This window comes from Lissotriton helveticus, chromosome 9, assembly GCF_964261635.1.
Source record: "Lissotriton helveticus chromosome 9, aLisHel1.1, whole genome shotgun sequence".
Taxonomy (NCBI): domain Eukaryota; kingdom Metazoa; phylum Chordata; class Amphibia; order Caudata; family Salamandridae; genus Lissotriton; species Lissotriton helveticus.
This window is the reverse complement of record NC_136070.1, coordinates 819647527-819661327: the sequence shown is the minus strand read 5'-3', so window position 1 is coordinate 819661327 and position 13801 is coordinate 819647527. Positions and strand designations below refer to the sequence as shown.

The window sequence follows — 13801 nt, the reverse complement described above, 5'->3', positions numbered from 1 at the left end:
TGGCTACTAGCCCGTTGGCTTGTGGCCTTCCTGACGACGCCCGACGACATTTCTGCTGCTGGTCTGGTTGCTCCAGACTGGCCCTTGCTCCCTTCCAGAAGAGGAGCACCCTGGACCCTCCTGGTCCACTCAAGACGCCATCTTGAGTCCACCGCGTGGGCTTGAATTAGCCAAGGCTTGTTGCCCAATCCTGGGTAACTTCGACGCCAACGACTTCATCCTTCGTGGGACAGCTCGCACCTCCATCCTGGTCGCCGACAACGCCTCCTGGTCCGAGAGACTGCAGAGCCCAGCAGCGCCCACTCACCTGACTGCGGTGACTTCGCCCGGTGCCATCCTGGTGCCCACTTAATCACTGGCTAGTGATTCAAGAACTTGGTCCCCTCTGCTTTCAGGTTTTCTTCTTCCTTGATCCAGGCTTGGATCCATCGAACTCTCCTTCACTGGTCGCCTGCCAGCAACTTCTTCCTTCCAGGCTCCTGGTCCGGCAACGAGATCCCCGACGTCTTTTCAGACCTATGCAGCTGCAGCCCCTGGGCTAGGTAACTTCGGCACTCCGGTGTCCCAGCATAGCCTCACTATCCAAGGGTCAGGATCCACTGTCGTTTTCTCCCTACCAGGTCGGGTTCGCCCGTGAACACTAACTTTGTGAATTCTAGCTTCCATAGACTTTGTCCCGCATCCCGCGTGAGAGTGCACACTCTGCACCCGAGTCCCCTAGGCCTCCTAGTAGTAATCTAACGATTCCCTAGTCCAGTCCTAGCGATTCCAAAGCCTATTAGAACTGTTACTTACCTGCTAGTAATTCGCATTCCACTTTTAGCGTATATGGTTTTTCGTGCCCCTCGGGCATTTGTGTAACGTGCTAACTTAAAAGTATTTTCGTAAGAGTTTTGTTGTGTGCTTAGCACCCTGTCCTCATAAAGAGTACAGGGTTGTTGTGATTCTAATAAATACATTGTTTATTTTCATAACACTTGTGTGGTGTCCTTTCACTGGGTGTTCAAGGGGTAATGTGATGGTAAAACAGCTGGCTTAACACGCCCTCTAGAGTCTTAGCCTTAGACTGCTCGTATCCATGCTACTAGGATAGCTGGTCTATAAGGTTGACTTACAACCAATCATCAATAAGGGTTGTTTGGACTGATATATAGTGATCACTAGAATAGTGAGCACTGCACATCAGGCCAACTTCTCACAATAGTCTATAAAGAAACCCAGGAAGGTTGCCTTCCAAGAAGGTACCATCAGAGACTTTTTGACGCTGATGAAAAAGGTGAGACTCTCCAACAGGTCGACCGCTGGTTGTAATTGTTGCATCAACTGCTGGGGAACTTGTGCCAAAAGAAGCACATTGTCGCGATGCACAATAAGGAAAGATCCCCCTCACTCGAAGGTACTCCACAACCGGTTTGAGCACCTTCGTGATGCACCAAGAAGAGGAAGACAGACGGAAAGGCAGAGTCATGAAATGGTAGACCTGGTGACACCAGAGAAACTACAGGAACATCCTATGTGGAGGAAAGATTGGGATAGCAAGATCAGCACCGTTTAAATCCAAACTGACCATCCAATCCGCTTGTCACAGAACATCCCTCAGGAGATTAATCCCCTCCATAAACCAGCCATTAGTTGAACTCACGTAGGTCCACACTGGACGCTTACCCCCATCTGCTTTGTCCACTAAGGACATATTGCTTACGAAAACCTGCAGGTTAAGAGATGCAAGACAAATAGCTCCTCCCTCTAGGAGGGAGGTAACCTCTGCATCCACCAAGTCTGCTTCTTGCCTTGAAAACTGGATAGGCCTGGGCCGGGTCTCCTGCCATGAAAGCACGCAGAACTATGTGGAAGCCCTGCACAGTCGGCAAAACCCAAGTATTGCTCGCGATTGTCCCCCACACATGTGCCTAATTGGCCAGGCGACCCCTCACTTGTAAGAGGGAAGAGGTAGATACACTTACCGGAATTTGAGGCAGCATCGGCACCTCTGAAACCAAGGCCTCTTGAGCACCTTCCACGGTTAGGGTAGAAAGTACCAAAGTGGACTTGATCCTGGAACTGCCCGCACCTGGAGCCTTGCCCTCTGGAGTTTTGGAAAGACGGGCCGGTCAAGCTTCCCCTACTTCAACCTGCCCCACGGAAAACCCGGGAGGAGAAGATCAGCTTAAAAGAAAATTAGTCTTTTAAATAAAAATAAAAAAGGCTCCCCAAAAATTCTCCCTGGGCCACCGCCCCGGCTTAGAATCTGCCAAATCCCCCAATTTAGGTTCAACCTTGATGAGAAACTAACGGCTCTGCTCAGTAGAGAGCACGCAGTTAGCGTTACTGAGGATCACAACTGCACACTGGGCCCAACTAGAGAGGGCCTCTGGGGAAATAAGAACACCAGATGCTTTGGCATCTTAGGCCATGTCAAGGATCATAGTGATAGGGCCCAGAGCATCCAAGAGTTTATTCTTCTTGTGATCGTTAATAAACAAAATTCGAGGAAAATGGCCATCCTGGGGTGTAAACCACCTTGCCGTCAAGAGGGGGGCGGGACATTCTGTCCAGAGGCAACAAAGTGCCTCCTTCCCCATGAGGGTGCGACTCCTACTCGCCATATGATTTGCAACCTTTGAAGAAAGTGTACATTTGGACGAGGATGAAGGATGTGTTCTGGGCCTGGCATGTCAGAGCCATCGTCCATCACTTCGGGTGGCAATGGTGTAGTGGAAGGGCGTCATATCTAGAAGGACAGGACTCCTCGTCGGTGTCCCCATCAGATGAAAACGAGGGCAGAGGTCCCTTCGGCCGGGGCCCGGCGTCAGTGGGCACAGAAAGAGACTGGTTTTGGGCTAGAAGCACTTCAAGCAAATGCGCAAAGGTGATGCACCACTTCTTCCTAAGGACGTTTGATTGGGGTAGGTTGCTCATCTAGTTGGGCTACCTACGGGGGTTTGTGGTGGTATCAGATTGGGTTAGAGCACACTTCCTGCATTTGGGCGCTATGTGCTGTGCCAGGTGCTGCTTCAGGGGAGCCATAGCCTCCTATACCACTCTTTAAGTGGATGCGTCCACCGAGTCATAAAAAATCATCATCCGAGGGTAACTGGGCCAAGGGATCCTCGTCCTACTGCAGGTCTTCTTGCTCTGACATGCTTGCATCAAAAGGTGGTACAGATGTAATGATAGCAGACACTACTGTTACGCACTGCACAATAACCAGCACTGAATCAAGGGAAGATACAGAGCCTCCAAGTAGACTGCCTTTTAGGTGCCTAGGACCAGCGAATCACACCGGGCAGATCCGCAGTCAGTAGGGGTCCAAGCCTCGGGAACACTAGCCTCCCTGGACACTACAAAACTAAGGGTTGAATATGTCACCCAGGAGCGTGTCCCTAAAGGCAAGCAGCAATGCCAGGAAAAATACAGACATACCCCCAACCCCCTTGGGGCATCCAATAACAGGCAACCCAATAACAGTCAAACAATGTGTGATTTGCACAGAGGGTCCAGGTGTAAAATGCACGCTTCATAGGGCGTTACTCTCCAGAGAAAGGCAGAGGCACTGGTAAGTGGCGTGTGATTCAGGATCCAGACAGGAATTCCAAAATCCCATGTCACAAAACCATAGAGAATTTGCGCCATGACAGCGCCACCTAGCAGAGGAGGGCAATAACACTCTGCCAAATTAAACCAGGAAATAAAATAAAATGCCAAAGTCACACAGGAGCGCAAAAGCGAACCAACAACTCATTTTGAATGCATACCCAAGCAGGCTTACCAACTATAATCATGCATCATAAAGAGAGAAGGAAAAACACACTTATCTTTGACTGCGAGCAGCGAAGAAAGAGGGTTACAAGGACAGAGACAAGGCACTATGTAGTGGATCCTAAATCCTGATTGGACCGGGGGACTTAATTAACTGTGTTGTCCATTCTTCATTTTTACCAATTTCCCTGTAGTTTCTGGAAAATGTGGTATGGATTTATGGTTTTAAAATGGCAGTGCTTAGAAAGTTGAGGCTAATAAGGACAATGGAAGGCAGATAATACTACCAACCCTATGTCTTCTGCTCATTACTAACAGTGCAGGTGTATGCTTGACGAAAACTTACTTGCAAGGGCTTACTTCCTTGAGGTAAGCATATTTTTCTGTTATGGAATCTTGTTAATGTTGGGAGGGCATCACTCCAGAAGTAAAGAACGTTAATAGGTTGTGCGGGCCTGAAAAACTATGTAGTAGTTAGGCACACTCCAAGTTAACTTAAACGCAATATCAAAACGACACCAAATGTAATGAATGTCACAGTACTCCTGTTCCAGTGACATTAGTTCATAAAGCTAGCATCAAGCAGGATCCTCTTCTAGGCAGCAGGCTGGATCAATGAGAATAGGGATTAAATGGGTCCCCAGATACTTGGGTGAATCGGCACCCTCAAGACAGCGGGCGTGAGTCAGTGCAAGTGGGTGGGTGAGAGAACTTGTTTACTTACCGTCTCATAATCACGGAGGGCTGCCTTGAACTTGCCAAGTGCCATGTTACTGGTTGCCCTTCTGTAGTATCCTTTAATGTACTTCTTGTCCAGCTCAATGGCCTTTGTGGCGTCAGAGAGGGCATACCCATAGCATTCTGTCCGCAAGTATGCAAGGCTGCGATTTCCATAGTATACTGCATTGTCAGGATTCAGTTCAATGGCGTCGCTATAATACTTCACAGCATTGTCATAATCCTTAACTAAAAAAGAAAAAAAGAAAGGTAAAAATACATCAGAATGGTAACCATGAAATACAACCTACATGAGTTAAGCAAGGAGGTGCATACACAGGTACAAACTAATAAAATGCAGATAAGGAACAGACAAACATGGGAGAGACAGGTACAGAAGAATGGTTTGATGCCCTCCTGGAAGGCAATAGTTGCCTGCATGAAAACCAAGCTCATTCAAGCAATGGTTATGGCCTTTGAGGCATGCTTTTGAAATGGCACTTGTATCACAAAATGTTGGGCGGAATCAAGATCATAAGCAAGACTTTTAAAAAAAACTGGGATATTGGGCATCAACTGACATACCAACATGAGTACAAGAATCATTCAATGGCAAGAGGGATTATCCAAATCCAAGATCCAAACACATCAAAAGGTCATCCGACTCAGTACTAGCCACATTCAGAACTGTCAAAGGATGTACTAGGCACAACTATAGGAGACCCAGAAACCTACAAGAGCAAAAATGAACTAGGCACAGCTACTTGGATTAAAACAAGCACTGGTGTGGTCAATAGGTCTTCTTTTGGGGTTGTATAAGTGTTTAGCCATGCAGCACATTATCCTGGGTGCTGTGCCGTGAGGGATTGAAGAGAGGTATAATTACTAAACAGTAGGTCATGCAATCAGATTCAGGAATACATATTGATCTGTTGATGCCGATCTATTGTAGTGTTTTACTGCTTTTAGGAGGTCTGTACTTTCAATTTTTGACCTTTATTCAATAACTCACTTTACAGCAGATATTACCACATTGCAATTTATACTCAATTCATCTACTGCTTTAAGTTGTGAAGTGTGCAACATTCCTGATCAGTATATTACTTGTTGATATAAATAAATACATCAATAATAAAAATATCTTTTTTAAAATGCTTATTGGAATTAGGTCTGTGAGATTTAAAAAAAATCAAATATATACAAAAAATAATAAAAAAAACATTTGAAAGGAGAGTTTTGCCCAACAATGATGTTTTTTTCCTGGCTATGTTAATGCTAATTGCGTGTTTGCTAAACACAGGATTTCTAATCAATATCGAAAGAAAAAAAATAGACGAGAGCAGGACGTGCCTGCTGTTACACGCTGGGAATGGCCTGCAGTTCTAGTGCAAAGCTCTAGGTTTAGTTTGCTTATAAATCATGTTGTGTTGATTGTGTGCCACATGAAGGGGTCTTGCGCAGCCAGACATCAAAGCCTGTTCTGCTTCACTCGTTCATCAGACCCCTACCCCTGTGCACTGTGACTTAAAGCAGTCACACTTGCAAAGATTACATTGACTAGCCATTTTTAGGTCTGGCCTATGCAGCGCACATTCTCTGCATAGGAGAGGACCTCATGTCAGCGATCAGCTTTTCTCCCCCAAAACGTGCACGCGTTGCATTGCTTTCTATTGTAACGCGTGCACGTTTGGCGATTTCCTCACGGGAGCGAGCGGCTGGCGCCATAGGTCATCAATTATCACGGCGCCAGCCGCTCCCTCCAGCAAGTGAATCGTGCAGGCCCCCTCCCCCTGCTGCGCGCACTTGTTTTCTGTGTTACTGCCATTTGTAACCTTTCTGGGGCCTGAGATCCCGTGCCATTTCACTGTGCGCGGTTTATTATTCCTGCCTCCCTTGTTTTCGTAGATGCTTGTGGCGGCAGCAGGAGGCACGACGCCCCCATGAGACCATTGTTTTTCAATTCATGCCTTTGTTTGCATTATGAAACCTGCATTGTCTACACAAAACGGGCGCCCCTGGAGCATTGCGACAGTTCACTACATCAGCGAAGGCTCGGCACACAAAGCAGCACTGTAAATTTGTAATAGCCTCCTGTGAGAACCGGAAAATAAAGACAGCGTAACACAATCACAATTGAATTCACTTGAACTAGGGAACCCTATGAATAAAAGAATACTTGAAAGCAACGAGTTGTGTCGCATCATTTTTCAAAATATTGTCTTCAATATCGCTTTTTCAAGCAAATACAATTTCTATACTTAGAAAGAAAAAAATATGACTACTGTTTTCGCTGGCGCCGAATGGATGATTTAATTACACAGCCATTGCCACAAAAATTCGGTGTAGGGGTCTTAAAAGTAATTAAATGTTGCTGGTTTTTTAAACCTGCTTGCTTTAAAGATTGAGGAGGGGTAAGAAAAAGTCCTCTGCCTCTTTTTGAGTATCCAGAGATACAGCAATTACTGGAATATAGTTTATTCTTGAGAAACCAAATTTTATGTGTTTCTGGTAAACGGTTTGCTTATGAATGGACCTTGTTTGCCAGTACTCCGGTGATGTGGTGTGCTGCCAGGTTTAATTACTTGCAGGGCTAAATTTGTGGCATGTTCCTATATATAAAACGAAATTGCCATTTTCCCCTACGTCTAATTGTCAGTGTCTGTTCTAACCCAGTATGTTTATTAGACAGTATGACTGTTAGAAGGAATTACAGCAGGTGCAGTTCTCCGAATGATATGCTGCCTAATGCAAATGAGCAGAAGACCTCTGGCTTATGTAGCCTCCATTTTCTAGACATGTTGCAGCTAGTTTGGATTAAAGGGACCTATTTTATACATGCTGGCTTAATTTCGACATCACACCTTGGACGCACATGCTGTTTACAGTAATAAATTAAACGTTGCCTATGGATGGAAAACGGTTTTATGATGAATGCAGTGTCCCTTGTACAATGGATTTAAATGGAAACTATTTGATCGAGGGGAAAAAACTACACTGACCTGGGCTGGCTCCCCAGGAATTGTGGTGTGAAGTCTTTCAAGGATGGGGGCACTGAGATACCTCATATAATTGCCTGTTCTCCGTTGACATCAATAAAGAGGAGCCACCTGTATGCAAATCCAAACTGATGCTAGTCACATAGTGCAAACCGGCAGCTTTTAATAATGTTTCCTATGTTATACTGTGGACCCAATAAGATAAAGTAAACTGTTGTGCCCCCCCCCCCCCGCAGAAAGAACAAATAGGTGCCACGTTGTGCGTTAATTTTGTGATCTTTTATAAGCTGGCCCGCAACTTTCAATTTATGATAGTCTTTCTTTCAGCTCAGTCATGCCCTCTTCGCGGGGAGAGGAGGGGGGGTGGTTGGCCTAACGGCTAGAGCAGTGGACCTTCGAACCAGGGGATCTCGGTTCGAGTCCTGGCAATGAAGCTGAACATCCTGTGATTCTGGGCAAATCACTTAATCTCCCGTGCCTAACATACAACAAGCATTTACAATGCAATAGGTCTCGCAGCATTAAAGTTTGAGTTATTGGCATTGTGTATGACAATGCGTTGCCTAAAATTTTTAGCAAACTTTGAATTGGTGAGCAGTGATAGTGTGTGCAAGAGTATGCTGTTCTTGAAAGCAGTGTGGTAGAGAGTGCAGGAATTTGGGTGACCTGAGCAATGTGGATGATGCACCTCACGCACTGGGCTGACGCAGTTATTATTCACACAGCTCTGATGATGCACCTCAGGCACGAGGCTGACGCCGTTATTATTTACACAGCTCTGATTATGCACCTCAGGCACGGGCTGACGCAGTTATTCACACAGCTCTGATGATGCACCTCAGACACGGGGCTGACGCAATTAATATTAACACAGCTCTGATGATGCACCTCAGGCACGGGTTCACAGCTGTTATTATTCACACAGCTCTGATGATGCACCTCAGGCACGGGGCTGACGCAGTTATTCTTCACACAGCTCTGATGATGCACCTCAGGCACGGGCTGATGCAGTTATTATTTACACAGCTCTGATGATGCACCTCAGGCACGGGCTCACAGCTGTTATTATTCACACAGCTCTGATGATGCACCTCAGGCACGGGGCTGACGCGGTTATTATTCACACAGCTCGGATGATGCACCTCAGGCACGGGCTGACGCAGTTATTATTCACACAGCTCTGATGATGCACCTCAGGCACGGGGCTGACGCAGTTATTATTCACACAGCTCTGATGATTCACCTCAGGCACGGGCTGACGCAGTTATTATTCACACAGCTCTGATGATGCACCTCAGGCACGGGCTGACGCAGTTATTATTCACACAGCTCTGATACACCTCAGGCACGGGCTGACGCAGTTATTCTTCACACAGCTCTGATGATGCACCTCAGGCACGGGCTGATGCAGTTATTATTTACACAGCTCTGATGATGCACCTCAGGCACGGGCTCACAGCTGTTATTATTCACACAGCTCTGATGATGCACCTCAGGCACGGGGCTGACGCAGTTATTATTCACACAGCTCGGATGATGCACCTCAGGCACGGGCTGACGCAGTTATTATTCACACAGCTCTGATGATGCACCTCAGGCACGGGGCTGACGCAGTTATTATTCACACAGCTCTGATGATTCACCTCAGGCACGGGCTGACGCAGTTATTATTCACACAGCTCTGATGATTCACCTCAGGCACGGGCTGACGCAGTTATTATTCACACAGCTCTGATGATACACCTCAGGCACGGGCTGACGCAGTTATTATTCACACAGCTCTGATTTACAGGCCCTGAGTACATACCTGGCACATTACTAGGGAACTACCAGTAAATCGGATATGGTAATCATGGATAACCACTCAAAATCACAATACCTCCTTGCTACGCTACTGCTGGGGCCCTGCACGTGTAACCCTTCCTCACACAAGTGACATCTCTGGAAGTGCAGAGCGTCACTCGAGGCGACTGGTCATCAGGACGACCCATGGCAAGAGGCGGGGGGGGGGGGGGTTGCTCAGATCGGTTGATGGCCGAAGAATGACACGGGTACAACAGGGCCCATCACATGCCTTTCTGACGCCCAGGCGTTTTCCTGTAGGCCCTGCACATGACTGCACCCAGCCCTGCCAGCCTTTTACACATGCCAAGAATAACCATCACTTTGGTATTTTCAGCTCCTGGCCTAGCAGCCTTCCCAAGGCACCGGATTGGCACTCCTGGCCCATCCATGCCCAACTCTTTACGCCACCAGGCGCGGCCTGTGGCAACAGGCCCCTGCCTCTTCCCAGGCAGCAATTTTTTTATTGTATTTATTTATTAATTTAATGCGATTTTATATAGCGCGAACTTTACCCGAATGTGTGAGAGCGCTTTACATAAGAACCAGTTTCAATACACAAGGACTTAGGATTACGCGCGTTACATACAAGATACAAGCAGAAAAAAATTGCAAATGTACAAGTTGTAAAGTCACACAAGGAAGCCCGACTGTGATGTTTGTATTGAAAACAAAACGGCAGCCTTAGGGTGACGACAGGACCGCGCGCTGCCACTGCCCGTTTCCTACCCTACATATAAACCAAAGACAGAAATATTCAGCAATATCGGGCCGGGCCGGCGCCGGCCTGGGGTCACCCCAGCAGGAGGTCACTAGCACCATGTTAACACTGGACATCTGACGAGCCCTTGGGGCATGAAAATGGCACCTAGGAAGTTAGTGGGGTAGGGGAAAGGTAGGGCTTGGGTACAATGCGGAGGGAGACATTGCAAGAACTGAGTAGTTCCATCGTTCACATCACACTAGAGTGCGTCCTGTGTAAAACCCATGGCGAGGACATTTGTGACAGCCTACAGTCCCCAAAATGGGCAGAACTGGCATATACCCTGACGACCGTCACAAAATGAGACCACGTGTGAAGGACTGGAGAACCGGTCTGTCTCTCCCGAAAATCACAGAGAATGCAGCGGTCATGTCAAGCAGGGCCCCATGCAAAGCCTCTCCCTGCCTTTCCGAGAAAGGTATATCCCACATTCATCTCTACTGCTGGAAATATGTCAGGGCAAAATGTACCTTTGATGCTAAATTCACGGGCAGATGGTGGAGGGCAGGGCTTCCCGCCCCCTCCTCACAAAGTCCCACCCCCATTAAAGGGGCCGGCACGCCAAGAGCAGAATGAGTGGGGTCGGCATTTCACATCGATAGTCATTCACACACTATACTTATGTATTTTTCATAGAAGCATTCATGCGGATGTATATAGCGCGGGCATCACCCGGAGGTGTTAAGAGCCCTGTACATCAGTAATCGAAACATAAAAAAACAATAGTCATGCAGGGCTGCCCAGATTTCGGGTTGCCGTTTTGTGACATTTGTGTATTTGCATGGTGTTCGTGTGTGCCACTCCTACAGCATACCTCTAATTGTAATTACGCATTAATGGTTTTCAGTGTAAGGTTCCAATCTCGAGCAAGCCTATAGTGCTACGAACTGTGCTTGAAGTGTGTATTGTGTCTGTAGCAGTAGAGAATATGCCCAAATGAAACAAGACGTGCGCGCGCACTCCCAAAAACGAAACCTATCGTGGGGCGGAACTTCCATCTTCCGAAGCCCGCGCAGTGCCTGAAGGAGCAGTGGTGACGCGGGACGCGGGGCTCCCATGCCCGAGAGAGAGCCCCGCGTAGGCTGCAGATGTCCGGAGTGGCGGTAAGTGGGCCTTACTTGTAGGGGGGTTAGCAGGGGGGGTTTGGTGCGCTCGTGTGTGTATGTGTGCGCGCTTGTGTGTGTGTGTGCGACGGTGGGGGGGGTGTCTCTGTATGTGTACGTGCGTGTATGTGCGCTCGTGTGTGTGTGTCTCTGTGTGCGACGGCGGGGGGGAGGGGGGTCTCTGTATGTGTGCGTGCGTGTATGTGCGCTCGTGTGTGTCTCTGTGTGTGCGCATGCGTGTGTGTTGGAGCTTTCAAGGAGACAGGAGCTGGCCACAGCGAGCGCGTTCTTGTGCGCGTGGCCCGCTCAAATCGCCTTCTGGCAGAGGAGATGCGCGCGGCCAGGTCCTGTCTCCTGGAAAGCTGAGTCCCTAACAATAGGTCTCTGGCGAGACAGCGCGCTGTTAAACGCCACGAGACCTCAAAAATGAATGTGTCCTCATGTAACGCAACTGTTGCTATGTAAAGCGCTCTGATACCCGATAACGGGTCTAGTTCGCGCTATATAAAACTCCATTAAAAAAAGTTACTGACTGCATAGGATATTGATCCAAATTCTAACTGTGTTTACATCTAATATTTAAGGGGTAGTGATGTGATTTCACTACTGTGCCAGCCCACTAATCCTACTCAAAATCTCTGTGACCTACGAATAGGAGAAGCCGTGTTGTGCTCTAAAGAAACATCTGCATGCATGCGCCATGAAACAAACGCAACATGTCCTTAGCCAAATGTTTACAACAGACTCTCCCACATTAAAATGTATTTTAGGAAAAGCCGGTATTTGAAGGTTCTTGACCATTCCTGTTCTCCTGACAATGCAGAGGTCGGGGGCAGGGCACCACTGGGGCCGGTAGTGAGCCAAGCACCATTCTGCTGCCAACCGTACATCCGACCCGGCCTGCTGGTGAGCTGGCACACACCCTGTAATGTGAGGCCTGCTCTATTTCCTGTGGTGCTAAACTCTTGGAGCAACACACAGATTTCTGAATAAAGCCAACCTTATTAATAAGCAATTAGTCGGTTCAGTACATACTTCTTGCTTTGTTCTTTGCAATCAGAGCTCCCACCTAATTATATGTTGTCAAGCCCTGAAACCACACGTTTATGAAAACCTCGCTTCAAATGTTACCCGATGGAACTCCTTTTCATGAAATGATGCTAAGGAAGTTGTCTTTATCAAAGAACTTGCTACAAATAAGGAAGTTTGAAATTAAGTGTTTTGCCCATAATACAAGGATGCTGAGCCCATACCGAGGCTCAAAGCTGGTTCCCCAGCTCCAAAGTCGGCAGCTCTAACCGTGAGGGCACTGCCTATCCCCTGCGATGCCTTTTTTCTCATTTTATAACAATCATTTGCAATGCAATAGGTCTCGCACTTACGCGAGTTTAAGCTATTGGCAACGTAAATGACAATGCCTTTTATTTATGTTGTAAAAAACAAAAATAATACACATTGTTATTTACAATGCCAAGTGATTAAACTCACGTAAAAGCGAGACCTATTGCATTGCAAATGCTTGTTTTTGTGTGCGGCCATGTGTGTGTCAGACACGGTAGCAGCGCGTGTGTGTAAGGCAATCACTAATTTGATTTTAATGAGTAACTTATAATCACACATATTGGCCTAATTATCATCTCATTAAAAAGTATAATTTGTCCTTCTATCTGGTATTCCTATGGTTCACCTAGGGCTACTGGGAGCAACACTACATGCTGCAGCACGCTTCGTTTTAGGTCTTAAGAAATTTGACCACATTTTACCCCTGCCCTGCGAGCCTTTCACTGGCTCCTCATTGAAGTGCGGGCCCAAATCAAAATTGCTTGCATTACCCACAGAGCGCTGCACTCCACCTCACCCTCCTTTCTAAATGAGAAACTGAAAATATCCAGAGCAGGGATTGGGAAATGCCCAATCCCTGCTAATGGTACCCCCATCTTCAATCGAGAAAGATACAAAAACCGGTATCCCTCTGGAAATGCCACTAGAATCTGGAACTCTGCCTCCCTCCTCTGTCTGTCTGTCTAACCACCTGCCTAATAACCTTCAATAGGGACCTCAATCTCCTCTTTTTTGACAGACAACTTTGTTAATTCACCCTCCATCAGATTTATATACTTCCCCTCACTATGCTCTGACCTGCCCTCGTTTTACGACCCCACAACCTAAATCCATGCTTTTACTGTTTATTACCCCTGATATTTTGCTGCAACTTTTTTGTGATAAACTCGTATGTTTGCAACGGTGGGTGCGTGCAGGAGTTAAGCACTCGGATGCCTTTGGGCCATGCCCGCGCTATATAAACTTGCAAAAATAAAAGTACCAACGCCAAGCACATAGAGCAACTGGGTAGTTCTTGATCTGGAGTTTTGTGCAAAGTTGACATTTCTTTTAAATGGATGGTGTTTATTTCACACAAAGTCATGGTCACGAAAGAGAGCACATACACACACTTTCCCTGCCCCACCCAGCCCCCTCTCCCCCCTAGCACCCCCCTACCCCCCGAATTCACCCGAATTAAGCACACACATCAGTCTAACAAAGGAAGAAGGCCTGACAAGGAGCAAGATGGACGAGAGACAGAGCAACTCTCCAGCAGGGAAGGAGTTGAGGGTGGGATT

At 47.2% G+C, this 13801-nt stretch overlaps 1 protein-coding gene across 2 annotated transcripts in view; it reads right to left on the bottom strand.

Annotated features, from left to right (window-relative positions):
* The window catches only part of PPP5C (protein phosphatase 5 catalytic subunit), a 253241-nt gene that overhangs the window by 191101 nt on the left and 48339 nt on the right, over window positions 1–13801 (bottom strand). For both annotated transcript variants that reach the window (XM_078660986.1, XM_078660987.1), the window contains exon 2: window positions 4484–4725. In XM_078660986.1, coding sequence (XP_078517112.1) covers window positions 4484–4725 — 242 coding nt within the window. The remainder of the gene's footprint in view (window positions 1–4483; window positions 4726–13801) is intronic.